This window comes from Clavelina lepadiformis, chromosome 4, assembly GCF_947623445.1.
Source record: "Clavelina lepadiformis chromosome 4, kaClaLepa1.1, whole genome shotgun sequence".
Lineage (NCBI taxonomy): Eukaryota > Metazoa > Chordata > Ascidiacea > Aplousobranchia > Clavelinidae > Clavelina > Clavelina lepadiformis.
In genome coordinates, this window is record NC_135243.1 from 3,581,684 (window position 1) to 3,609,067 (window position 27,384).

The 27,384-nt window shown below is 35.7% G+C and overlaps 10 protein-coding genes across 11 annotated transcripts; 3 read left to right on the top strand and 7 right to left on the bottom strand.

The window, feature by feature from the left end:
* The first annotated feature begins 580 nt into the window (after positions 1-580).
* On the top strand, positions 581-2,141 carry LOC143452505 (uncharacterized). Its single transcript, XM_076953507.1, has 3 exons — positions 581-781; positions 1,659-1,803; positions 1,954-2,141. The coding sequence occupies exons 1-3, from the start codon at positions 653-655 to the stop codon at positions 2,061-2,063; spliced, it is 384 nt and encodes a 127-aa protein (XP_076809622.1). The 5' UTR covers positions 581-652; the 3' UTR covers positions 2,064-2,141.
* Positions 2,142-3,290: 1,149 nt separating this feature from the next.
* On the bottom strand, positions 3,291-4,311 carry LOC143452568 (uncharacterized). Its single transcript, XM_076953596.1, has 3 exons — positions 4,126-4,311; positions 3,671-3,815; positions 3,291-3,568 (listed from the first exon to the last, which is right to left on the bottom strand). Exons 1-3 carry the CDS (start codon positions 4,252-4,254, stop codon positions 3,456-3,458), a joined length of 387 nt encoding a protein of 128 aa, XP_076809711.1. The 5' UTR covers positions 4,255-4,311; the 3' UTR covers positions 3,291-3,455.
* Positions 4,312-5,806: 1,495 nt separating this feature from the next.
* LOC143452564 (uncharacterized) lies at positions 5,807-7,140 on the bottom strand. Its single transcript, XM_076953592.1, has 3 exons — positions 6,912-7,140; positions 6,298-6,442; positions 5,807-6,156 (listed from the first exon to the last, which is right to left on the bottom strand). Exons 1-3 carry the CDS (start codon positions 7,038-7,040, stop codon positions 6,050-6,052), a joined length of 381 nt encoding a protein of 126 aa, XP_076809707.1. The 5' UTR covers positions 7,041-7,140; the 3' UTR covers positions 5,807-6,049.
* Positions 7,141-8,918: 1,778 nt separating this feature from the next.
* On the bottom strand, positions 8,919-9,942 carry LOC143452678 (uncharacterized). The gene is made up of 3 exons (XM_076953730.1): positions 9,755-9,942; positions 9,477-9,621; positions 8,919-9,166 (listed from the first exon to the last, which is right to left on the bottom strand). The coding sequence occupies exons 1-3, from the start codon at positions 9,881-9,883 to the stop codon at positions 9,057-9,059; spliced, it is 384 nt and encodes a 127-aa protein (XP_076809845.1). The 5' UTR covers positions 9,884-9,942; the 3' UTR covers positions 8,919-9,056.
* Positions 9,943-11,559: 1,617 nt separating this feature from the next.
* Positions 11,560-13,539, bottom strand: LOC143453100 (uncharacterized). The gene is made up of 3 exons (XM_076954247.1): positions 13,321-13,539; positions 11,929-12,073; positions 11,560-11,773 (listed from the first exon to the last, which is right to left on the bottom strand). Exons 1-3 carry the CDS (start codon positions 13,447-13,449, stop codon positions 11,667-11,669), a joined length of 381 nt encoding a protein of 126 aa, XP_076810362.1. The 5' UTR covers positions 13,450-13,539; the 3' UTR covers positions 11,560-11,666.
* A 1,830-nt stretch (positions 13,540-15,369) lies between these two features.
* On the bottom strand, positions 15,370-16,523 carry LOC143452926 (uncharacterized). Of its 2 annotated transcripts, none has more exons than XM_076954077.1 (3): positions 16,315-16,523; positions 15,760-15,865; positions 15,370-15,575 (listed from the first exon to the last, which is right to left on the bottom strand). In XM_076954077.1, the coding sequence occupies exons 1-3, from the start codon at positions 16,450-16,452 to the stop codon at positions 15,469-15,471; spliced, it is 351 nt and encodes a 116-aa protein (XP_076810192.1). In that variant the 5' UTR covers positions 16,453-16,523; the 3' UTR covers positions 15,370-15,468. The 2 variants fall into 2 exon arrangements, with proteins under 2 accessions (XP_076810192.1, XP_076810191.1); XM_076954076.1 differs by having other exon boundaries at positions 15,721-15,865.
* Positions 16,524-17,629: 1,106 nt separating this feature from the next.
* On the top strand, positions 17,630-18,800 carry LOC143452675 (uncharacterized). The gene is made up of 3 exons (XM_076953727.1): positions 17,630-17,810; positions 18,338-18,482; positions 18,607-18,800. The coding sequence occupies exons 1-3, from the start codon at positions 17,682-17,684 to the stop codon at positions 18,714-18,716; spliced, it is 384 nt and encodes a 127-aa protein (XP_076809842.1). The 5' UTR covers positions 17,630-17,681; the 3' UTR covers positions 18,717-18,800.
* A 1,606-nt stretch (positions 18,801-20,406) lies between these two features.
* LOC143452609 (uncharacterized) lies at positions 20,407-21,853 on the top strand. Its single transcript, XM_076953644.1, has 3 exons — positions 20,407-20,760; positions 21,169-21,313; positions 21,595-21,853. The coding sequence occupies exons 1-3, from the start codon at positions 20,611-20,613 to the stop codon at positions 21,702-21,704; spliced, it is 405 nt and encodes a 134-aa protein (XP_076809759.1). The 5' UTR covers positions 20,407-20,610; the 3' UTR covers positions 21,705-21,853.
* A 773-nt stretch (positions 21,854-22,626) lies between these two features.
* On the bottom strand, positions 22,627-24,023 carry LOC143452594 (uncharacterized). Its single transcript, XM_076953624.1, has 3 exons — positions 23,812-24,023; positions 23,124-23,271; positions 22,627-22,962 (listed from the first exon to the last, which is right to left on the bottom strand). Exons 1-3 carry the CDS (start codon positions 23,938-23,940, stop codon positions 22,856-22,858), a joined length of 384 nt encoding a protein of 127 aa, XP_076809739.1. The 5' UTR covers positions 23,941-24,023; the 3' UTR covers positions 22,627-22,855.
* A 1,198-nt stretch (positions 24,024-25,221) lies between these two features.
* Positions 25,222-26,299, bottom strand: LOC143452652 (uncharacterized). The gene is made up of 3 exons (XM_076953699.1): positions 26,097-26,299; positions 25,577-25,721; positions 25,222-25,495 (listed from the first exon to the last, which is right to left on the bottom strand). Exons 1-3 carry the CDS (start codon positions 26,235-26,237, stop codon positions 25,389-25,391), a joined length of 393 nt encoding a protein of 130 aa, XP_076809814.1. The 5' UTR covers positions 26,238-26,299; the 3' UTR covers positions 25,222-25,388.
* Positions 26,300-27,384: the final 1,085 nt, after the last annotated feature.

Consider the following 27,384-nt stretch of genomic DNA (forward strand, 5'->3'; position numbering starts at 1 on the left):
TCGGTTAATTTGATCGCCGGCCAATTTATCGACGGTTAATTTGATCGCCGGCCAGTTTATGTCACAGTCAGTTTGTCTGCGGTCAATTTACGTCACGTTCAGTTGACCCCGGTGAGTTTGTTCGCGGCCACTTTCCCGCGGCCATATGTCGTGGAACCCAACAACACAATATACTTTACAAACTGCCTGGTTGGCAAAACGCAAGTTACACACAAAAGTTTTTACAGCCTAAATTTAATCAACGTGCAACGCGTCTGGTTGCCTGCAGTTGTAATCGCTATATTGCCTTACTTCTGTCATGCGCAGTGCGCTTTGTTTCCAGTTGTTAGTTGACATTTTCTGATGAAGGTAGAACCCCAACGATTAAATCCTTTCTGCTTTGTGATAATATTCTTACACTTGTTCAATTCATCTTGATCATTCAGTTAAATTAAGTTCAGGGGAAGCCACTCAGTCGTTAGAGTACAATACAATGTGTGACAGTTACAGAGATGTTTGAGTGAGTGATAGAGTTGTCATTTTTTTCTAAAGATTGGTTATTTTATGCATAAAACTATCACGTTTCTTAATCCTAAAGATCACTACTAAAAAGTTCTAAAAGATTAGTTTGGGTGTACAATAGATAAATTGGTTCACGTTTGGTTGGTTTAAAATGAATTGGTACCACTTTTGCAATGACGTTTCAAAACACGCCGGTCCTTTTATTGAATATGTCTATCTGGGCTCAGAAAGAAACTTTTGGGGTGAAAAAGACAAATACAAGAATTTCCGAAGATTTACAGTATGTACAAACGTCTATGTAATATAGATTTTTATCTAATGTTTCGGTTTAAGTTCGATGGCAACGAGTCATTGTTAAGTTAGTCTTGCAAACGTTTTTATTTTAACTCAATTAATTTAGATGAATGCTTAGACATGACATAAATTATATAATCTTATTCAAACGTAATATCCCTCTTACTATCGCCTTTTTTAGTTCTACTCACGATATTTCAAGCCAAATTCGGAAGTTTGGTGTTGACTGACTTAAACTCAAAGCTGATCAAACTTAATCTTTTAGTTTATTTATTTGTTTTATTTTAATCATAATATTTTTCATCAACATGTAATTTGAAGTAGAAATAATACAGCCAAGACATTACCGTTAGTCACTCGTGACGTGTTAAAATCGTTTTTTCATCTCTGAACACGTTCCAACGCGTATAACGATTAATGGTGACGTCACAGTCCTTTTCTTCTTAAGAACAGGACCTTGTACACCGTATTGCGCTATCTGGTCAGCATTGAATATGTTGACAGACACAAACGATACTCAACTACGGTTGCATATATTTTTTTGGGATCAGTATCGGAGTGGAAAGTTCCACAATTAGACAACACGTTTCGAAACCCGCTGGAGCTGCAGTTGTACCTACGTCCTCTTCGTAAACATTTCCACGTTCGGGCATTACGGTAAAAAGAAACAAATAAAAATATCGGTATCTATCGGAACTTGCACAAAGACGAGCTCGGTAATCGATTCGGATAAGAGTAATGGTAATTGTGTTCGAGCAATGAAGAATCTTCGCCGAGTTGACGTCATGCGAAGGCTTTCGCCACCTGTATTTTGCTGTATTGTTTCTGTCTGTTAATTTTACTTCGATGTATGTTTTGACCAGAACCATGAAGTGTCGGTCATCGTTAACTCATATGCTTCAAACTTCATACTTCGTGGCGAAGAATTCGGATTTTTGAAGACCGAGGGCGACATATTCGTTTATGAAAGCTCCACAAGATCGCTTGCTTGTGGGAAATTTAACGGAGGTAAGATGTCTATGCATGGTAAATCCGCAACTTCCTATACAAGAAATTCAAAATGAAACCATCGCAGCATTTATATAAAGTTTAGACTAAATATTCTCACTATGAGTCATGGCCGCAACTACAGTATTTTGTATTTTTATTTTTGGGTAGGTTGCTTGATCGTAATCAGTTGCATGTTTTCCGGAAGACCAATGGCAGCGGAGCATTGCAAAAGATCGGTAGAATACGGGCTACGATGTCTGAATACAAGCACAAGCTGAACTGTGCAACATCGCCATGCCAACATGTTCAAAGATACAAATGTATATTGAATCGTTGACAATAAAATCAGACATATATTTGTGGTGGAAATAATCATTGCGGTTTAAGCTCCAACCCCACAAAACGTGTCCATGAGTATATAGCGTATGTGTTGTTGATACTATATTTGAACGTGGATATATGACGTCAGTATCCATTCTTCTGATAATTGGCAAGCTTCCCCGCATCAATCTTACCAGAAGCCGTGTTACGTGGGTGATAAAATACCCAGATACCCGAAGTTGAACGTTTCCGGCTAATATTCATTTTTGACAGTTTTAGATCAATCGCAATTACGTGATTATAACTAGGTAAAAAATAACATAATCAACCTTCGAAAATATCTTAAATAATAAAACTTAAAATTAGACAAACTGGTATATCATCTGCTACCTCTTTTGTAGCCAATTGAGAGAATATTTGATTGTAAGTGGATTTGCGCCCTCAAACGTTACCAGAAATCGTTGGGAAAGCTGTGACACGTAAGGAATAATTGACATATACTGTAGTCGTGTATTTTAAAGAAAAGCAATTTTTGATTTTGTTTTCATCTGAGCCGTGTGCTGTTACTTTTGCTGTTATTCCAACTAATATTAATTAAAGTATGCAAAGAAATTCCAACAAAATTAATAAGCAAGAGAGATATTGAAGACTTGGGTTAAATAAGTTGAGCCAATACGGAATCTGTTTCAGCTCACTGGCCTACACGTAAATATGAACGCAAATAAAGAAATATGAAGAAATATCAAACGTCGATGATTTTGTCAGCAGCAAGACAAACTCCTGTTTCAGAAGTAATTTTGGAAGTTTACCATCCAAATGACTTTATTTATGTATAACACTATATTGCACCTGCATGAGTAAATAATCAAACCAATTCCCAATGGACGTTAATGGACCAACTTGTGGTATGTCGGTGTGAGACACTTTTTGTAATACAATGTTGTTATGTTATGTTAAATTTGTAATGTTTTGTAATGTAATGTAAAAACTTTTGAAATGTGGGTCTGGTGAAAAATTAGTTGAACTGAAATTGCGGATGTGATTAGCGTATAGAGATTAAACTTTTGCCTAACATTTACGCGAATACGGGTTGAAAAGTATTGCAGAGATGGAACAGGACGGTGAGTACGCGGACAAATTTGTCTCAGAGCCCGATTGCGGACGAACCAATGCAAGTTACAGTCTCGAGACAGTGTCTTTGTCAATGGCAGGGAAAAATGTCTACAGTAAGAACGTTTCAACATTCATATTTTATTTTCAAAAAACAAAACACAGAAAAATATTTGCATTCATCCAGTAAAATAACTATTGGAAGTCTGCAACAAGTTGACCCGGCAAAGTGGCAAACTTCAGCAATTTTCTATGGCCTTGATATACTCTAATCCGCAAATCACCGATTTCTGGCAAGCATTTCTCACCCTACTGACTTGGTAGTAGCAACATGCCGAGACGATGATGACAACTGCACGATAAAACCAACGATCACAGCGTCACAATGGCTTCTATTGCATCATTTCAAACCAAAGCAAGCGAAGGCAGAGTTAACAAGGCATAGACATCTTACACTGCGAGTGTTTTCCACAGACGATTGTTCTGGTAATGCTCTCATATGTGTGGATGTTATTTTCTCTCTCAACCAGTCTGTAATTTTCACCACGTATTTGGAAGCTTGAACAGTTTGAATTCGCAATAATAAAAGCTTCATATTTCTGTTGAAAAATATCCAAACAAAGTGAATGAAAACAAACCCAAGTAAAATAAACAAACGCTAACTAACCGGTGATTATTAGACGACTGAGTCGACATTATGATGGTTAAAATAACTGATAAGCATGTCATGAAAGGTATGCAATTCCGAATTAAAATTTACATTAAACCGCCTAATGCATACGGTAACTTTATGGTGACCGCTAGTACAAGACAATCAGTTTTGGGCTAAATAACTGAAAAAGCACGATCTACGGTACGGTCGGTGGACGATGGTCTGAATTCAAGTTCACGTCACATTAACCTACTTACTGTAAATGTTTGGAAGCCCCCACGCCTATCATGGTCCGCCATCATCCCCTCGTCAGTGCCGAGGTAGGCGTATTCGGTCAAACAACCACCTTTCAGTAAAGAGATTCTGCAAATATCGTTCCAATCCATTTCAAGGTTCAACACCAACCAAAGTATAAAGAAAAAATTAATGAAATAAAACTATTCAAACCTATAAAGCAACCAGCAGTAAATGATTGGTCCAAAAATGCTAAAAGTCTTTCTTACACATAGAAACTTTTCAATACATTTATGCCTATGGTTGTATACTAACAATCAGAAGATAAATAAACATATAAAAAGTAAAAGTTCTTTAATTGAAAAGTCAACATATCTCGAAAAACTAGAAGATATTTCCATAACATTGATCCAACTCACATAACTACCCCTCACCCAACCATGGGCTGTGAACCAGCAATGGAAAAGAATTGACACTGAGCAAATAGCATGACACAAGCAGCATAACGCTGCGGGCAGTTAAATGCGTCATACGTTGGTTGATTGTTTAATAGAAAATGCACTCCTGGAACAAAACGGCAAGCAAGGCAATTAGGAAGCTTACACTGTGCCAGCTCAAACTGCTTTGAGTAAACGGTTGCCTTCGTTTTGTTTAAATTATTTGCGCATTTACTTTGAATTCCAAAAGGCTTTTTCTCTTACTATTACACCCGACTGCGATCAGAATGACATCAATAATATCTAAGAACACGTGCTTAGCCGAGAGCAGACTAAAATCGTTCTCTTAAATTTTACAATCATGATCACGTTGGCAACGATGGAGGTGCTATTAATATAAAACTAAAAAGCAATTGTTTTAAACATAGCTTATTATTGTCGGGTAAAAGACGCGAGAGCTTAAACAAGGTTAGATGTTTTTGTTTTAAATTGTAGGGTATTTCGATTTCACCAGATTGAAAGTTGTCTGCTTGAAGCTATTTTTTGCGGTTACTAGTACTTGTAAACTAACAACTAAAATGTTGTAACATAGCAAAGTATATGCTTATCCTAAATATACCTCGTACTGATCTAAACTACTTCAATCCAAACCTTTGATTAATAAATTTAAAATGTTGTACGCCGCTTATCAACTTTAGCATTATCTTTAACAACTGGTTACACTACCTAGGCCAGGGGTGTGCATATACTGTGCAAACTTGTTCAATGAAAGAGTCACTTGCAGCAAACCACAAACACCAGCGAGCCGCAAAATCAGTGGTGTCAATACAAACACGGTAAACAATGCATTGATAATAATCAACAATAATGAATATTACTATTCCGCTGGAAAAGCCACGAAAATAATATCGGCGAGCCGCAGTTTGCCCACCTTTTATATATAATAATCGAAGTATAGTCATTTTATATTTTATCAATTATATTGTACTGTAATGGCCAAATCAAATAAAATTGAAAAGCTATACGTTACAGGTATAGGAAGTTTTCTGAATTTCTGTGCTAAGATGGTGTATGCATGGTTGTAGCCAAGCGATAATGTCTGCCATGAAGATGGATCAGTTGTGAACCAACAACCTCTATGTCTACACACACCCCCATGTAAGTTAGTGGTTGCATTTCTCTTATTTCCTACTACCAACAACTTCGGCAACTTACAAAAAAATTTTCTTAAATGTCCGAAATGTTGATCATGTTTCCAAACGCGTCATGAGGTAAGTTCATATTTATTGCAAATAACGATTACGCCACCGACGCGCTAATGGAAAGTTTACAAAAGAAAAAACAAAACCAACAAAAAGGAATGTATGAGAAAGCTCAAAAAAAGTGATACCGTAATATACAAATTAATAAAGAATTAATATTTAACTGTGGTGTGGTGCAGGCAAAGGCTGCAAAATATTGGCGACCTACATAATCGACAGCTGGAATGGATCGGGATCAAACAGAGGACTCACACTTTCATGAGCTCGATGCTACTGAGCCCATAATCGACTGCTTTTAAGCAATGGTTCTTGACTCTGGATGGATTAGCTCCAGATCCACATACGATGAGGACGTCTGACCGGGATGAACGAAACAATTTCCATTTTAATGCAATTTGTAAATGCTTTAAACGAATTAACTTATTGCTACGAACATTATCTCAGCGCTACTTCAGACAAGATTGTGCCGTAGTTTAGCAATGCATAGACATCTTACATCTGGAGGTCCTTCCGCAAGCCATTGACATTTTCGTACCTTCGTAACAGAATATGCCATCATTCTTTCCCACGAATCTGTATTCATCGTCACGAAGCCGGAAGTTCGAACCATCTGCTTCGATGATGAGAGCCACTTCAGCATCCTGGTAGAAAAATAAAGAGTTGAACAATAACAGTTTCATCGTTTACTCTCCGCATAAAGTAAACAAGAGTCTATAACTATAAGTTATAAGAAATATTCTGACAAACCTAAACAAGACGCAAAATAATAAACTTATTCTGTTGAATTAAAATTTCTTTTCATGGTTGCATATATATAGACATAGACATCTTACATATATGAAAACCTTTCCCTTATTGTAAGCAAAGCGCTTGCAGGATATTAAACCCAGCGATGCTTCCTCATCGCACAAGATCTGTGCCAGATCATGACGAGATCAAAGCCCAAACCTTAACTATAACTGGTGATCACATAACAGAGCGACTACTGCCACCACTGCATGACGTCATCACTTTCTAATTCAATTTAACGGTATCGTAGTGGAATAATTATATTGGAATAATTGTATCGGCAACATTGCATAGAAATTTACATTAACATGGTTTTCTTACTGAAAGTGTTGTAAAATCTCCCCGCCTGTCTGCTTCTGCCAACTTTTCTTCCAATCTACCCAGGTAGGCGTAATGGGTTGTTCGACCTCCGTTCCTTAAGATTTCACTGCAAAGAATGTTCCAGTTCATCTCTGCTGGCAACAACGACCGAAATCCTTTAGTTTATATCGATCCAAATTCTTTTCAACAAAAAAGTAAGAAAACCTGCAAACTTAAAACAACCAATCGTAAGTCGCTTGTCAATAAATAACTACAACAGTACTTCTCTCATCTTAATCTTCTTTTACGTAAGTGATTAAGGAGACACCATTTGTTCACAGAGACACGACAATTATATTCTTTCTTAACTCAACTGCTGCAACTGACACCAGCAACTGAGGACGACAGAAACCGAGCATGGTAGAAGCAAAGCAATTACGCTATAGGCAGTTACACGTGTTGCACGTTGATTATACTCAAGATAAAACGCTTGTGAAGTACTTACAGCATAATTAGCTTTATTGAGCATAAAAACAAAATGGATTTGGTTTAATGAAAACGTTATAAAAGTTAATTCTGCCCCTCAAAAGGCGATAAACCACCATAAAGCAGGTGCCATATTTTGATATTTTCAGCACAAACAATGCACTTGCGTAAATCGTTAAAGGCAACAACCTTAAATTAATCTCTTTTGTTAAGAACTTTAATGTAAGAAATAGCAAATATATGTAGACTTAGTTGGGAAAGCAACTCCTTTCGTTTAATTCTAATTTAAATTGAATTTTACACGGTGTTGTCATAGATAAGTTTTAAAATAGCCTAGAGTGGAAAATTTAAAAATTGTGATAATTTTGAGAAATTTTTACTTGTATATTAAAATTGTGACTAACAGGCTGCTGTTGGTGACGTAATCAATAGCAGTTTAATTTTTTTAGCAAAGTTAGAAGCTGATGTATATCTTTTCCAAGAAAAGTATGCAGGAATATGCACGAATATATTTAAAGCTTGGTTGCGAGGGCGAGGGCGAACGTTAGTTACGTCTGGAACACCCTTGACAGATAGAAACAAGCTTTAAGCTGTCCAGTTTTAAGGAGCAACCTACAGCAGGGTGCTACTCGGACAATCACAGTCTGATGTTCATAACATCACCAAAAGCAGCCTGTGATATTACTGAGCAGTAACCAATATGATGGTGCCATATATAAACAGTGTTGTACAAGAACAATAACAGTCTTTCTACTGATTACCATAAAGTTTATCTTTCCAAGTCTGTTTTTTCAGCTTATTTGTATCCTATTTGTAACTTCATTTACCAAATTTATATCACTTATTACATATGTTTGTGTTTCTGAACATTGCCGTAATAATTGTTTTTTGTAATTTATTTATTGTATGTTGGGTTTACTCGCTGTACTAACACATATTCATTTTTATCATTTGGTTACAATATTCTTGCACGTTATATCTATCACGATTTTCCTGTTCATTGTTTGCTGGTTGAATTGTTATTTTATCCTGCTATAATGGTTAACATTTATTTCGTTATTCCACATACGGTAGCGGACAATAAAAGATGCAATAGAATAAAATACGACCCTGTCTAAATCACTGATCAGTAACTACGTGACGTCACCAATGGCTGGCTGAAATTGGTGACGTCACCGGAAAATGTCAAGGTGTGCTCAAATAAAACTGCTATTGCAAAATTATTTGCAGTCTTTAGACAAGTTGTTCGTCAATTACGAAACTTCAAAGAATATTCCAACTATTATTATAAACTACACACGGTTAATAGGGCTCTAAAAATCACAAAAATAACTCAAAATAAAACTTTACGGAGATTTGTGTTAATCTACGGAAATCGACAGGAGCCAACCACAACCCGCACTTAATCTATGAACGGCATTGTTCCGGTCATCAAGTATGGCTGTCTTCAATACTTATGGGGCTTTGTTCAGTATGCGTGGAGCTCATCTGCTTGCAACCCAGCATTGTATAGGCTAATTTTTTCGTTACGTAATCTTTGTATGTTGATTCAGCTTAATAAATAAAAATTGTATTAAACGAGTTCAAGCAACAGCAGCATAGCAAAAAATATGTTTATTTTTTGATAAGCAAACAATTTGAGTTTGACTTTGTAAGCATTGATGCGGATTGAAGCATAGTTCACGTTTCCAATTCCATGATAACCTGTAGTCCGTAATGTACAGCTGAATAACAAGGGAGGCTGACCAGAAAGGTTTGAGAATGTGCACAGCTACATACGATCAAGACATCTGTTCACAGAGAAGAAAAAAAGGAATAATTAGAATAATGCATTTGAATTTATGATGGCTTCATGTACATAGCTTCATCTTAGGTGAAGCATTTCGGTCAGCATTCAGAATACGAACTATATGGTCTCTTCTTCAGACTGGTGAAAAAATGCTCCACCATGCTTGACGGCCTATTTCTGTTCCAAATCACTCGAGCGTTACCATTTTCTCTTTCGGGTTCTGAATGGTGAGTAAAATGCTCTACGTTTACCACCCTCCTACTTTCCCTACTTTCAAAAAGCTGTGGTTCAGCAATGCATAGACATCTTACAATAGGGGCCCATTCCGAAGGCGATTGCCCTTGTCGGACTCTCATAAGTTACTATGTCACGCTCCGTCTTCAAGAATTTGTATTCTTCGCCACGTAAATAGAAGTTTGAAGTGTTTGAGTTAACGATCGTGGAAACTTCGAAATTCTGGTTAAAAAAATATCCAAGTGATATCAAAGCATGAACGGAAAAGGACAAATTTTGCAGAGGCAATATCGCTACCAGTGAGTCTAGAACATTGAGAGACAAATGAATTGGACTCAGTACACAAATTACTTACTGTAAGTCTGGAGAACTTCCAACCTCTGTCTATTTCTCCCCACGTATCTTCTACTGTACCCACAAAGGCATACTCCATACAAGGACCTCCAAAATGTAAAACGTCACCACAAAATTTGTACCAATCCATTTCTGTGTGCTAAAAACTCAATACCGCCTTTCCGTATATCTATCGACAAGTTATGTTTATCGAAGAGAAATAACAAAATACAATATTTTAAACTTACAACAGTCAATCACATAAGTTGCATGTCAAAACTACTTAAATTACTTCTTCCATTGATATATACCTATATTCCACATAATGCCGTGGGCTGCAAACTAAAACCGAACCTATAATAACTTGAACTTAAATTAAATGAAGCTTTAACTTGTAACTTATCTAACAAAGGCGCAACGATTAATTATCATAACAGAAACAAACAAATATTTTCGTCTCAAACCTAACTGAAAGTTGCAAATCACCAACTGAAATCGAAAAACGCTAACTATGGAATAATTAAAGTAATCAATGCTGCTGGCAACCAATCACATTGCACGTTGATCGCTTAAAAGCAACCCTCATTCAAAAAAAGCTGAAAACAAATTATATTGGAATGCGGATAAAACATCCGCGGCCAATGACGAATGCTTGCTATCGCTTCAGGCATCTGAAGGTGTAAGCAGGACAACGAATTAAAGCCCTGATTGCGGAACCTCACATGAGGACTCTCACAAACTTTTTAACGCGACCGAAACATGTTGGGAATCATGGCGCCTATAAGAAGAAAAAAACTATTTTATAAGCAAACTTTTTCACAAATCGATTTAAAAATAATAAAAAATTAAATAATAACAAAAAATAAATGATCAATAAGATCGTAAATTGCTTCTTCATATCTGAACATTTGAGTTAGATATAAAAAATTTACCTGACGGTGGTTGTGCCGTAACATTTCCTCGTCCAGTAAATTACTATGGTTTTAAAATGAAACTAAATTATTTAAACATTTATAGTATTTTGAGGCTAATAATTAGGTCGGAAGCATTTCCAACCGGCTATTTACGATTGGTGATCTTATAACTAAAAAGTTACTTCATTATAGTTTTTAAGTAATTAAAACAGTCAAGTAATGTTGCTACAAAATAGTAAACGATGTTACATTATAGTATGTTTATATATAATAGTATAGTTTATTTTTGTAGCACGTTGAAATAACTAGGATAATTTTCACATTGGCGTTTTAGTCAATGAAGTGCTTAGAAGAAAAGGGTTGAGGAAAAATAATGGTTGGCAATAAACCTATTCACCGACGTAGCACCACAACCCCACATCAGGATATTGCGCAATGTTACCCATGAAAGCTGCACTTACATGCTGGTAAATGTCCGAAGCAAAGTTACAGATTTATTAGAACTGATAAATGTTAGACACTAATTCGGAGAAAAGAAATCTTATAACCTGAAAACGCCGTGAAAAAGTCAATTACCAACGTAAGTTACCAGACCAGTAAGTTACCAGTAAGTTACCAGTAAGTTACCAATGTAAGTTACCAACATAAGTTACCAGATCAGTAAGTTACCTGTAAGTTACCAACGTAAGTTACCAACGTAAGTTACCAACGTAAGTTACCCACGTAAGTTACCAGAATATGAGAAAGGCGGGTGAGAGGAGATTTAAGAAATCAAAATGAAGTAAATCTACTGTGTCAAGAATATTACGCATGACTCTACGTTGTGTTGGACATTCTGTTTCTCTCAGTTGTTGGTGAATGAGCTGCAACGATACAGTTTATGACCACGAGGAAATAACAACTTTTAGTTCGTGTCAAACCACATCGTGTATTTCCAGAAAATAATAAAATATATTTTATTTATCGATGACAAAGTATAAATTAATTACAATACAATATACACTGATGCAGTGAGAGAGTTCACTCCATCATTTGCTCAATGCTTGATAAACCGTAGTCCACCGCTTTTTGACACTGATCTTTGACTTTTGATGAATTTGAACTTGAGCCACATACGATCAAGACATCTGTTCAGGAAGGAAAACAACAAAAAGTTGCATTTAACTTTATTTGTGGCTGCATTAAGCAAATAAAGTTTTCTTCCAATACAATGATACGGCCAATGTATCCATGTAAACTTACTTCTGAAAAGTTGTGATTTAGCAAGTAAGAAACAACTTACACCTGGAGGTTCTCCCAAAAGCTAGCCACTTTGTCGAACTTTCATAACAGAATATCGCATCCTTGGCCTCCGAAAATCTGTATTCCTCATCGCGAAACTGGAAGTTTGAGCCATTCGAATTAGTGATGGTCGATACTTCGAAATTCTTTCAACAAAAACATAATGAAACATTTGAGTAAAAGCGATAAAATATTAATAGTCGGCCACATAAATTAAACAAACCTTTATACGTTTTTATGCAATTAGAGTTAAGAAACTTTCTACCAAACCTAAACCTAAACAGAAATTAATTTGATAATTCGTTTCTGAAATAATCGTTAACTTATGATAGATACGTTTCAATATCTTCGGTTGGAATCGAAGCATTTTCTGGAGTAGTAACTAGGCGAAGAACGGCATTACTCAAGCTCGGTGCCAAATAAAACTTTAATTTAATTCAACTTTATCTAGCAAACCTTTTACTGGATTCTGTCTTGTTTTTTTAAAGTTTGACTTTGGTGACCGTAAGATATTTTAAGACATTAAGACTTTCAAAGACTAATTGCTAATTTTCTGTTGTAGTGGCACAAGTTCCAATTTTGAGAATCTGTTTTGAGAAATTCAAAAGACACCAAAACACCTTAAAAACACGGCTGCCCATCACTATGTCCCAGATTTTCCGTTACAACAATTTACTTAAATGTACAAATCGAACAATATTGAACGGAATTCTGCATTTATATAATACCTGATACTCAGATTCCAAATAGGACGCAGATAACGACAATGGCGGTAATATACATAGGCGGTTAACAGTGGTTCCATTGAACAACATATAATTCAATAAGATAATATAAATAGGATAGATAGCTTAGAAATTATCTGGTTTTACTTGTAGATTAATCCGGGTTGATCAGGTTTAACAACGTGTGTGTAAATGTTATCTTTAATTGGTTAGTTCCCTGTTTAATAAATTGTGTGTTTCTACTTTGTGGTTTATTTTTGGACATTTTTTTATTGGACTCTACTGCATAATCACAAATGTGATAGATGTAGCCCTAGCCCCTAAACAGACCGTAATTTGCGAAGAGGGTTTAATCACCATAAACCCCTTATCATTTCTTTCTTTATTTGCGCTGTGTGGATGTAAAACAATGCCTGTTGCTGCTAAATGTGGTCATCTGCGATGACAAATTCGCATCCTAAAATCAATCAAAAATAAATTATGCACTTTTTAATGGAAACACTGTTTACCGTCAATCTCCTTTATAGCTATTTTCTAACGCACCAATTCCTTTTTGCTCAAAGTTTTACGGAATTAATAATTTAACACATCGGCAAAAAAACATTACAAACAGATTCATAAATTTAATGCGCAAAATCGAACTAAACGTTTTTGCACATATTACTCACTGACAGTGTTGCCGATTTCCCACCTTTGTCTTTCTCTCCCAACATACCTTCAGTTGTGCCGAGATAGACATAACTGGTCGTGCAACCGCCGTTCCTTAAAACATCGGTACAGAAAATGTTCCAATTCATTTCAAGGATCAATAAAGACGTCCTTGTGTGCTTTATATTTGTACAAACTATATTTTCTTATAAACAAACTAAAAATATAACACTAATCTCTAAACTTAAAACAACAACTTGTAAGTCGCTTGTCAAAAATGTCTACAATTTTACTCCCTGCATATCTATCTACATATATATAATATACAATAAATATACATTGCTCTGGAAAAACCTGAAGAAGGTGCCCGGAGCTTGAAGTAACAGAAGCAAAAACATATAACTCGCCAAACAAACGCAAAAGTTTTCCAGAACAACCACCTTAACATGCTCCTTATACCAGTTGTACTGATGATGAAATGCAGCACTGAGCACGACACAAGCGAAGAAACAAACGTTTCAGGCAATTGCCCGTTGCACGTTAACTTCAAATAAAATGCCTCTAAAGTTCTTTTAAATCAAAATCAAACAAAGAACTTTTACCAGCCGCCACTTTCAACACTGAGCCTCAAATTATTTCAATGCTAAACTTTCTGGTATCTTGCAAATTATGTCCCTATCGTGAGACATCATAGTTTCGGTTTTCTGTTTTCACTGCGGCAAATCAATGGTTTTCCGGTACCGGTGACCTGTGTCTTTGTGATGGGCAATTACGTACCAGGTTGTACATTTTCCGCATTCACTCCCTCAGTGCTCCACCCAACTCATTTGGCCTGGGGATTAGAAAATTACCAATCACGTTGTCATTTGACCGATTTATCTGTTCAGTTGGAATGTAGATGGTATTCATGTCAAGACGTTTGTAATAAGCACAAGTTATTTTGTATATTATGTAATTAAAAACTCATAAAAGTATTAATTTGTAAATTAGTATACTTTTTAAAGCTTAATGATTGTTACCTTTAAAGTTACATTTTGACCTTTATTAAAAAATATTAGCATGTCTTCAAAGATATATTTTCCACGTTTACTCTAATTGATTGAAAGGTTCCAACTGTAGCCTAATGAAAATGTGTCACGTGTTATTTATAGTATCTTACATTTTACCGTTTTTATGATTCTCTACTTGATGTGCGATGATTACTTAACGGTGTTTTGCTTTTAGCTGGTTAATTGCGATTATCGTTGTTTATCTCACGTTTTGTGCGTTCTTACCTTATCATTAGCTTAAAACCTCACCTTTTGTATTCTAAAAAAGTCGTTGTTAAGTTATTTAAGGAGGTCGGTTTCTTGAACTTTACTGATGGTGTCGTGGTTCACCGTGAGTGTGGGAAGACAGCCTGGCATTCGAAAGCAAGAATTTTCGGTTACACAACTACTATCGTTTCATTTGTATGCTCAGCATAATTGACCACGTCTTGAACGTATATATTACAAGACAAGTTATGCTTTCATAGAAACCGGAAATTGACCAGTGGGTCTCCTAAGACCCAAGCGTTGCATTCGGGCCACCGACTTGGCTTGGTCAAGAGTGGGCAATCGTTAGTCGAATTGACTCAAAAGGCTGTATCTTGTTTACGCGACTTCTCTGTCTTCTTATCCAACTGGATGGTTGATGAGACTGAAGTCCAACCAGCGTTAACATTTAGTTCGTATTACTTCTTTTAAATGTTTTGCTAGCGTCAACATTTTCTGAGTAAAATCGTAAAACTAGCATAAAAAACGTTTATGAATTTATGCGGGTAGACGCTCAGTAAAGGAAATACAAGAGCATTCGCGTATTTGCTGTGGATAACAATAGATATGGAGTATTTTTGATTTCATAACAGCATGTCATTGACAGGACCTTTTCAAAGTGGCTTAAGGTAGTCTATCATGATGCGTCGTTAAAATCAAATATCTTCTGCGGATGTCCCTAAAATCCCAGGTATCCCAGAATGAGCCAAACTAACCACTAAAATGGACGCTTTGCCGACACGGTATATACCAGAATGTATCTTTCTATCAACATATATTTTTATTAAAATAGCAAAAATATCTTTGAAACCATTTCGGTGCTTATTTTATGAGTTCAGACACTTTGTTGTGGCGTTGATTGCGTTGCAGTCTTTACAACTTCATGGCTTTAAGATGTGTCAGCCCATATCTCACCGACTTCAGACATTGCCTTCTCACTTTGACTTTAGGACAACCAAAGCCGAAAATGATCAAGACATCTGCCCGGAAGAAAAAAAAAAATAAAAACAGTTAATTAATAAAAGCATCTAAAGAAATTTCTCGCACACCATTACGACAGCATGAATACAAGATTTTAAACCAAATTTAAAAAATTTCTGGTTATGTAAGACATAAACATCTTACATTTTGAGTTCTTCCCGCAAACAATGCACCTCGTTTCACCTTCATAAGCTAGAATGTCATCCTGGTCGAACACAAATTTGTAATCTTCGCCACGAAACTGTAAGTTCGAACCCTTTGAATCACTAATGCTGGAAACTTCGAAAGTCTGGCAGAAGAATATCAAAGTTAAATTCAAGACATAACATAAACTAACAGATAAAATTTCTATCCAGGTCACATTTACATAGAGTTTTAAGGAGTACAAGCTCATTATGGTAAAGATATGAATCCTCTATTACCTCCACAACACTATTGTAAATATAAAGTACAACTAAAATGCTTGTCTGCTTATGCCGTTGCTACAAAACCGACGTATATGGGGTCTATCTTCCTTCAATTTGAAGTAGAAGTCATTGCAGGACTTTTAATAAACCACGATACACCATCCTACAAACTTCTTGCCATACGCGGCAATAAGAATATCTACTATCATTAAAGAATTATTTGAGAACAAGCAATAAACTACTGTATATGGGCGGATTGATCCGGTACAAACCGGCTTTTAAAAGCATTAAATCAGGTTGAATTTTGAACCTTTCCTATTCAATGACTAACTGAAAGCGTTTGAAACGTTCCACGTTTATCCGACTCTCCCCATATCTTCTCAACTGTACCGAGGTAGCAATATTCGGTAGAACGACCTCCGTGGCATGCAACATCGTCGCAAAAATTGTTCCAATCCATTTTCGGCATGCACCGCGTAGCGTTTCCTTATGTTTATGCAGAGTAGATCAAAGTTATTAAAAACGCTTAAAAAAGAGAAGTTTCCTGCAAAAATGCATACATTACTTTTTGTCGTGTCTCTGTAAATTGGAAACTAAGAGCTTTAAACAAAAGACGCTGATTTATGGGCTTGGTACGGTAAAGGAATATGGACTCGGCCCAATAGTGACAAGCGTCGATTACTTGAAACGAAACACTTTAAAGAAACGAAACTGAAAACCTGAGCAGAAATCAATAAATTATTTACTGTAATTAGCAGCTAACCCTATGCTTTGTAAACAAAAATGTAATTTCATGACACTTGTTACTTAAGTTTTTGTAGGATTTAAATTTAGCGATGAACTCAAGCTTCAGAAATCTTAAATTTAGCAATCTTCTCTTGTGTCCCAGCATAGACATGCGAGGGGAGGCAATTAACCCTCGTAATTAATGTTTTCACAAAAACTAAACCAATACAAATCAGAAACGATTTGTTTTCTTCCATTTTTTACCGAAGTACCCTTCTATACGTATTTAAATTACATTTTGTCTTAATCAAAACGAAATAAAAAAATGAAAATTTCTAAACAAAAGTAACCAATTGTCTCGAAAATGTTAACAATACTTCCTACTTCTTCTCTTCTGACAACTTTCTTTACTTCCTGCATGTCTTTATACTTTCATGAAATAACCAAGCGGCCTCAACTTCATTTTACTAAAAAATCAAAACGTATTTCCTGAATATATACCACAGAGTACGAGAGTCACAATAATAACTTGACTACAAGTTTTACTGTAGCCACACTACACGAAAAACGATGAGCATGGCAGAGAAAAGCAAATATTTCTGCAGGCAGTCACAGGTTACGTGCTTCGTTGTACTCCTGAAACCAGACACATACAGTGAACGAGGCGGTACAGTGCTTGCTGGGCAGCATGTTTAGTTTTCAGTGGGTTGCTTAGAAGTTGTAGTATTCCAGATTATATAGGCAGCATGTTTAACACCTATTTTTTGTAATCATATTTTTGTGGCCGCTAAACGTATCTTCTTCAATTAAGCAATGTTTAGCACTTTAACACCTCATGCAGTGGCACAAATGTTTAAGCATTTTTGAGAAGAAACTTTTCAATTGTGTTTGAAAGGTCTGCTTTTCTTTTCAATTCTAGATAATAAATTTTTAGTTCGAATCGATGTAAAGATTTCTTTTTAGCACGTTGAAATGGATTGGGACAAATTTTGTCGTCGAGTTTTGAAACATGGAGGTCCAGTGATCGGATACGTCTATCTCGGCACAGACGAAAGAATGCTGGCGGAGAAAAATAGACGTTGGAGTCACCTGAAACTCTCAGTAAGTTGTTTTTTAAATGTTACTGGATGTGTTTTGGATTGAATGCTTTATTCATGTGAAGTCTTGTAGAACTCGCAATCGTCCACTTCAAGTCTTTTATAAGCTTTAGGCTGCCACTATTTCACAGGAAAAAATCATACAATCGACTTTATTTTGCATATTTCTTTTTTAATTAAGTTAAATGTTATATATCATAGCAACTCTACCCTAACTTAAATAGTCTAAATGTAACTGCAATAATACCCGAATAACTTTATGCATTCCCATTCTACAAACATAACCGCCGATCTAAACAGGCTACTTTCCGTAAAATAGTCACCCATCTACGTTTAGTTTGGCCCGAACCTCCGAACCTAGAAGGCCAAATAGATTATACAGTATGTTATATTATATTTTTTGTGTGTTCAATAATAATACATTTCATAGTCGATTTCAGAAATAGTTTTGTTTTCAGAAGCCTTTACAAACTTTAAAACCTGGTTTTTATTCATTTACCCAAGTCCAATCAGACGTTTATTTTCAACCAGGTTTTCGAAGTGTCCACGATCAGTGGCTTGAATGGCTCAAACTTACAGCTCCGCGATGAGGAATACAAACTTGTGGAGAGTAGAGACAGCGTAGTCACTTACGAGAGTCCAACAAAATCTCTTGCTTATGGAAAAACCTCCAAATGTAAGATGTCTATGTTTGGCAAAACTGCAAATATCCCCGATTTAATTTGAAATGAAGTGATAGAAGGATCTAGTCAGTGTGAAAATAAGTCAATAACGCAACTTGTGTTTTTCGTCTTAATCAGATATGTTGGTCGTATGTAGCGATGCTGACCCGAACAAGGAAATGCTGAATATTCAGTGTCAAAAAGCGGTAAAATACGGACTAGAACGTCTCAACGCCATGGAAGTTTGAACTCTGCTGTTTTATCGGATTATTGTGTTTTAGCTCACAACCACTGTAATGCAGAATTAAAATAATAAAAACAAACATATTTTTGCTATGTTTTATCATTTCAAGACACGGTATTGGCATGGTTTATGAATAGACACATGTACACAGAGACACACACACAAACACATAGACACATATACAAACGTTTTTAGATACAGTATACAAGCAGGCTACTGCTGGTACAGAGAAAAATATCCGTGCAAGTTTGCAGCAGTTGCAGCAAGTAGACGTTGCGACAGTTGCAGCAGTTGCAGCAGTTGCAGCAGTTGCAGCAGTTGCAGCAGTTGCAGCAGTTGCAGCAGTTGCAGCAGTTGCAGCAGTTGCAGCAGTTGCAGCAGTTGTAGCAAGTAGAGGCACACACGGAAAAAGCTGTAAACACAGACTTGGATAGTCGTCTTGTTTGTTTTGTTAAATTGTGAGGTAAATAATTACCATTTATACACAACTAAAGTAAAAAAAGCTGTTTGCAAACGACCAATACCAAACAGGTTGTTTCAATAAAATCTCTAAGTTTCAAACTTCGGCAATAACTTGACGGATTTATCATAACTTGCGAGAGAACCCAAATTTCGTAACCTGCCATGCTCTATAGTTGCTGCGATGAGATATCTTCGACACTGTATGTGTAGAAACTTCGAAATTCTGGGGGGGGGAAATATCGAAATGTAATGGACAGAATAAAAATGACATCATGAATTTTCATTCACTTCACTTTTAGAATAATTAAACAGTTATTTTGTTGATTTTGTTTATTCATAAAAAAAGAGCAATTTTGACAAAACAATCAGAAAAGAATACTGTGGTGATGTGGTGTTAGATAAACGTATATAAGGTATATGATGTCTACACTGCAAATTTAAGAACAAAACGTCGCTGGATTTAATCGATGATTATAGCGTTTACACTATTTTGTAATTTAAAAAACCGATACAAAGACAACAACCAATTACGTGACTCTCTAAATAAAATGAGAAATTCTGATTTATCCTAATTTGTTGCCCCCACGAAATATCAAAAAGTGGTAAAAGTTGTTGATTTGGAATATTGCCTTAATACGAATAAACCTCACTCAAAACACCGTTGTGGCTTACATGGTTTCATTTAAATGTACTTTTACCTCTTATGCGCCATAAATGATGACGTCATATTCATCCATCCATTGAAAACATGAACCCTTTCAATTCGCAATGTGGACACTTCGAATTCCTGGTTGAAAATATCGATGTGAAAATAAATATTTGAATAAAATAAGTTTTCATTAACTTCGCGCTTACATGAATGTAGTTTAATTTTATGGACTCCAAACATTTAAAACGCAGGAGCCAGCAACACAGAAACACGACGGTTTATGTAAAACAATATTAATGCAATTAAAATAAAAACAGTTTAGAAGCTTTTTTTCTGTTTCAGTAATAATATGTAAACGTTTAAACACTTTGAGCTAATAATGACGTTTATCGTCACCAATCCTCAATTGAGTGCGTTGTTGAGAGACCAACATTCTACGCGTGAGACTGCCTGCGGAGATAATTGCTTCACTGGACCTTGATCAGCGTTTTCGTTGGTGATTTCCAGTTGGCAGCTTGAAGTGTGGTTGTGATGATATTCCTACTTTTCTTAGATGCATTTTGACTTTTCAGTCAAATAAAGCTCAGATTAGACGCTTCATAGATTACAATTGCAAGATTTATAACTTAAAATAAAATTATAATTATAGAATTCATGTAAGGATAAAGATGTTTTAAAGACATTTTTTGACGGGAATCTTAGATCCCTTTTATCTTGATATGTTTGAAACTTGTTATGTTTTTATTTCTTTTCAAATCATAAATCTATATAAGATGCAAAAGGAAAAATGCTGGGATCTCACCACAACATACGTGGGAACACTTTCTGTTACGAAGTTCTAGCACATGTCGGTCCTTTAGTCGAATACATCTACCTAGGTTCTTTGGAGAAGGTTTTGGGGGAGAAAAGCAAGTGCGGCAAATTTCAAAAATTTTCAGTAAGTGATTGACGTAAAAGTACATTTCTATTCAGCTTTGCGAGAACTATTAACAGTACGGATATAGACAACATGTAACATATAGATTGTTACATTGCCGACTCTGTAATGATATGACCAGCAGTGAAGTTAATGATTGAACTTTCTCGTTGTTTTCTACTTAACGTATCACCGAGCTAAGTGATCAAGAATCACTGCTCATTTAAATGCTACCCTAGCTCCGAAAATCTAAATTCAGATATATTCAGACTTCCTGCAGACGCGTTATAGTAACTTGCCTACTAATTCGTTCATTTTCATTTAGAATTTTTAAAGATTTCGAGAGCAGAGTTTCTTACGTCATTTAAATCTGACAAATAAGCAAACGTTTTATCATTTTGTATTCATTTATTTTTGTTTTATCGTCAGACTTCCGAAGTGTCGAACATCGTCAATTCAAAGGGTTCAAATTTCCAGCTTCGCGACGAGGAATACAGATGTGTGAAGATTGAAAGTGGCCTGTATATTTATGACGGTCCATCTCGACCTCTTATTTGTGCAATGGGTCCCAATTGTAAGATGTCTATGCGTTTTTAAACTGCAAGGATTTTAAAAGTAGCCCCTTTTACTCACCATTTAGAATGCGAAAGAGAAAACGTTTATGCTTTATGAGAAAACTTTTTTCCACTTTTCGGAAGAAGAGATCACACTTTCGTATTCTAAATATTGAGTAAAAGGCTCTAACGTTTTAAAAACAGCTTAAAACATGCTGAATAAATCATCCTTTGTCAATGATATTTATTGGCTGAAATACTGTGAATGATGTAAGATTTTTTATGTGTTTATTCTGGATAGTCATCTTGCTTGTCCTGGGCTCTGTATGTGCTGATCGATCAATAGCCACAGATGATTGTCTAAAGGCGATTCAATACGGGCAAAAGCGTCTCAATGGCATGAAGACGTAAAGACTTACGTGTTACTTCGACTCTCTCTAAATAATTGGAAAAATTCACATAACATGTGAAAAACATATGACGGAACTGAGCATAAAGATAAAACGCCCGTGAACAGCAAGACAGCATAGAACATATAAATAAGCATAAAGCAGCATAAATCTGATCGCTGATTGGAACCTTCTATTCAGCGGTTTGGAAGTTTTGTATCTAAGTTATTTCTTGAATTATTGATAATAAAGATGTACACGAAAAATGTGTTGTGAAATTACATGTTTCGATATTTATTCATAACAGCTAATTGTCAGAAGCGGCAACAACAAACAACAAATTCAGAAGTTTCACGCTCCTTTGCCGGCCACGTCATAGTCGTTACATGAATTTCATACAAACGTTCTTTTCAACCAAAACTTTTGCACTGTTTTGCCCTTGTGTTTGAAACAAATATCCCAAACCTTTCGCTCCTTGACCTCAATCATTGATGACTTTTGTGCCTTTAACCGACGCCCCCACAGTTTCGTCAGTGGCCTGCAAACTAACAAAGATGGATTTCGGTAAAACTTTTATTTTCGAGATTGCTTGAGTTAAAGATGGCTGATTTTTATGGCAAATACCTGGGTTATGAACTACAACAACGAATTATTTTGAGATTGTGCAATTAAAAAGTTGAACTTATTACACACATTTTCATTTTTCATTCGCAAATTTCAACACTTTCCTGATAGGGTGGTCCCGATAATTCCGATTTGATTGAATTTAGAAACTATTAGAATCTTCTAAATACTGTATATTTAATACATAGTTTTGCAGTTTCAAAGGGTTTGATTAGTAAGTTCGGTAAGTTCAAGTTTTGCAAAACCAGAAAAAATCTGTTTTGGGTTCGCTGTGCGCGTGTGTAGTTTACTCTGTGTGTAGCCCACTGAGTTTGTCCTGCGCTCAGTGGGGCCTGAGACAGTTTCTATGCCGTTTGGGTTGGAAAAAATGAAATCTAGAGCAAAATTCGTATCTTTTTACAAACATTGCAAAGTAGGAATTATTTGACTGAAACCAATTCAATATATATTTATGACTTCGAAACATTTAGGCTAATATACTGTATGAAATGATAAATATGACTAATAACACAAATAATGTTTATGATATCGATGCGGCGAGGTTGGAAATCACGACCTCATTTCTTGAACACGTCTGAGTCCGTATTGTACTGCTGCTTGACACTGGTCATTGACCTCTGCTTTATCAGATCCACAACCACCTACGATCAGGACATCTGTTCAGGAAGGTAACATAAAAATATTCCATCAGTGACTGCACTCAAACAGATAAACCGAACAGACAACGACCTTATGGCCTGCACAAGTCCTTGTACATTTATTTCTCAGAAAGAATGCAATGATTAAGCAAGGATTTAGCAATGCATAGACATCTTACAATACGGCCCCTTTCCATAAGCAAGCGACTTTGTTGGACTCTGATACACGAAGACGACGCCAGCCTTGTTCTCCACAAGTTTGTATTCTTCGTCACCAAACTCAAAGTTTGCACCGTTCGAATTGATGATGGTGGACACATGGGGTTTCTGGTTAAAAAATATCGAAATAAAAAATATAATTATAAAACGTTTATAATTTACTTTCTCCCGCAGCCAGACCACAGGGAAAGCAAAAATATTTCTTTTGTTAACAAAAAACGAAAAATTTTGCAAATTTGCTTTATTTTGCTGTGCCGTGCTTTTTCGTGACCAAAAACGTTGTTATGATTCACCCTTTGACGTGTTTGGACGAACAAAATCATTTTCATTATAAAGCTGAAACAAATCAAGTTAATTTTGCAACTTCATGAAGAGAGACCCGAGTCAAATCAACGATTGGATTCATTACAAAACTATGACGTTTTTACAAAACTTCAGCAATTACTAATTATATTGAAATTAAACAAAAAACGAAGAACGTGATCTCGCTCCTACTGCATTATGTGTTGTAAACCATAATCTTACGGGAAATAGTAAGCTAGACTATTTGAACACCTTCAGAGATATAAACGATTGCAAGACTTTTTTTCATTATTATAATAAACTTATGACAACGCAAAGAAAATAGCATTGACATGAATGACTTACTGAGATTATTGGGAATTTCCATCGCCTGTTTGCCTCGCCCCATCTATCATTTGCCGACCCCAGGTAAGCATATTCGGTGAATGGTCCAGCACATGCTAACACATCCCAGCAAAAAGTGTTCCAATTCATTTCAACGTATCACCAGCAACAGTATGAATTTGTATTTCTACTCAAACTGTATTTTTATCGGTTTACACATAAAAATTCTAAAAGAAAACTTACAAAGGGTAACTTGCTTGATAAAAATGTCTACAATTCTTTCTCTAATAATCGCATTCTTCCAATACTAGTTCACATAAACCAAATAAAGCACAGAGAGCCTGACAGTTCTAACCTATCTGACAAACAAGAAAGCATCAGCAGAATGTGGACACAAGAATTATTCCTCTCAACTGCAAAGTTGTAAAGCAACAACTGACAACGAAAAACATTGAGCATGGTAACTCTGCGGCCAGTCACATGCCTTGCACGTTGATTACATAAGCAAACGCACTCAGAAAATTTAAAGGTACAGTATTTTTCTAATTAATTTAAACTAGGAAAAAAATAGACCAAATTTTCAGTTTTTATTTTTATATATGTAATGGCTGCAACAACGTAAACGGAATTCAATATTTAATATGTCCTCCATCCTTCTTCAGAAGATCTCTAATTCAATTTGACATTGATTCAATCAGTGTTTTGCATTTTTCGGTAATTTCTGGTTCCCTGTACCACACTTAAATGATTGCCTCTATACGAGCTTTCTTACTGTGTCAACCTCCTTTTTAAGCAAACGTGATTTGATGCTAAACAACAAATGTTCAACTGGATTTGCGTCTGGGGAATTTCCAGGCCAGCACCTTAACTTTGTTTTTTTCAGAATTTTTACTTTTTGTCTTGAAGAATAAAAGTAAGTAAGATCCAGCTGAAGATGCCATTTCCTCCGGGATATGTTTTTTGCAAGTCCGGAAAGATGCAAGTCCATTTCTCTTAATCGACAAATGAAACCATGCCTGGTGGCAAATCGACTTCTAGATACCACGGAGGTATTATCTGTAATTATAACTAATAAAATATGTAATTATATAATATTTTTGTAATTTCTCAATAAACGTGAGCTATTAAAGAACTTTTAAATGCGTGGAAGCAATGAATCAATGAAATTTACTTTTTAAATTTATGCGTAAATATATGACCGCAAAAAACGCTATCCATGTGTTCACATAGATGTTCAATTTGTCCAATTCTTATTCCTGGCGATATTTATTGTGGACATTTTTTGACATTTACATTTTTGTCGGTTGTGTGAGGCTAAAATTTTGAAAGAAACACGGTGAGCGCTTTCCTATTTTTCTTGGACAACTAATTCAAGCGGTTTATTCAGGATTCATTCAGTTTAAGCAAATCCCGATCTGCAAATCCCGCATTCATCCTAACGAAGATAACACCGAACAGCCTCCACATGGGGGCCAGGATCATTTCGAACTCACATGGTTTGTGTTCAGGACAAGGCAAAATACTTTTCTTTTTAAATGACAACAGTTAAATATATATTTATGATTTTAACAAATTATAACACGAAAAAGTTACAGAGCTCAATATTCCAGAGTCTTGATATAATTTAGCCCGAAACGTAGTGCTTTGTGGCAGCGATTGAAAACCTTTGATTGGTAATGGCCATGGCCGCAAACGATCAAGATGTCTGCCGGGAAAAAAATCTTTGCATTAAAGATAATAAATGTTCCTCGGAAATTTGCAATTAAATAATCCATAGACATCTTACATTTGGAGATCTTCCCATACGCAAGCTTCCTCGTAAAACTCTCATAAAAGAATATTTCATCCTCATTCCTCACAAATCTGTGCTCTTCTCCGCGAAATTGAAAGTTTGAACCATTCGAATTTGCAATGATGGACGCTTCTTCCTCCTGATAGAATGATATCAAAATGAAATTAAAGAAACGTATAAAATTAATTAGGTGAAGTTTTGGATAACGAGATGTTACACAAAATAAAAGGTGTTAAAACGGAAACGAGCTGCAAAGTATTCTGACAAGTCCAAACAAAAATTAAATCGGTTCATGCTTCTGTCTCGACACATTTGATGCTTTATACTCGACTTTAAACTGGATGATGGCTCACCACTCCACCTCTGTGACTTGTATGTAGCATGACGTTATATGACGTTGAAACGTTAACTGGTGACTATTTTATGACAGAATCGACATGATAGCAATGTAAAATCAAAATCACTGAAGTAAATCATCATTACAGAAAAACCGACACTTGCGCAAGTTACTTACTGAAAATTTTCGGAAACGTCCACTTATATCTTTTTCACCCATTTTACCCTCTTCTGTGCCGAGGTAGACATATTCAGTCGCTTGACCTCCCACACCTAAAATTTCATCGCAAACATTTTCCCAATCGACTTTAGGGCTCATGAATAACCACCTTGCTTTTCTAAATCTTTTCAAATTCTATTTTGTTAGAAGCATAAGCTTTCAAATCTAAAAGAATCAGGGGTAAGTGACTGGTAGAAACTTATTAAAACCCTTTTTACACCTGTCTCGATAATAATGATAATAATAACAATACGTCTCCATATTTACACGCATTTGCATAACTTTGGCTGTAAATCAAAGAACAGGAATTAACCTTAAACTACTCAATTAAGTAAAAACTCAAAACGAATGTAACGTAGTCAGCAATTTGGCAAATTCACAACAACGTAAGATGACCTCTCATGAATTCACGGGTAGTGTTAACAGAAACTCAGCAAAGATGCCAATTAACTCGCCTTATTTGCTTCAACTTGCCTCTAATTTTCATTTAACTATATAAGTTGTAACTTGCAACTGAACACAGCAGCAATGAACATCTTGGGCAGGAAAACAATTAACGATGTTGGCAGTGACGCGAGTTGCGCGTTGATCACCAACACGTTGATCATCTCCTAAAGCGAAAAATTAAAGTACATAGAAATAAATAAAGAAATAAATTGGTTGACCATCGCTATTGTTTCGTTTTCTGCTGATGACTCGTCGTGATTATTAGTTCTTTTGTATTCTCTCTTTCTCGCGATATAACGTTGTAAAATGTTCGCAAATCGACCACATTAATTTACTCTGACAAAGTTCTTGAAAACACGTCTTATTTATTACTTTAATGATTATATTTGCTTTCGTGGCTCTCACTGCAACCACTTTGTATGTAGCTCAACTTTACGAGAGTTAAATTTTTAGTTAAAAGGATATTATAGATTTAACAAGGATGGGACACTCTGGGTTGGACCTTATAGCGCTGTAGCGTTGAGCATTCTTAGACAACAAGGAAGTAATAACGTAGTTTTTCAACTTTTTTCAGAAAAAATATCTTTGCTTTTACTTTACTTGCTTGTTAATTGCTTCAATCTTGCTTTTTTCTTGATCTTGATACGTTGTCATTTCAACGTGCTCATGCAAGGACATTCTATGCACAGTTGACGTTTTCAATGTAAGTTTGAAAAGCAAGTTAAAATACAAACGCTTGAGATAACATTGAAACAAACAGATAATCTACAGTGCGTGGAAATGAAAATACATCTTTAGC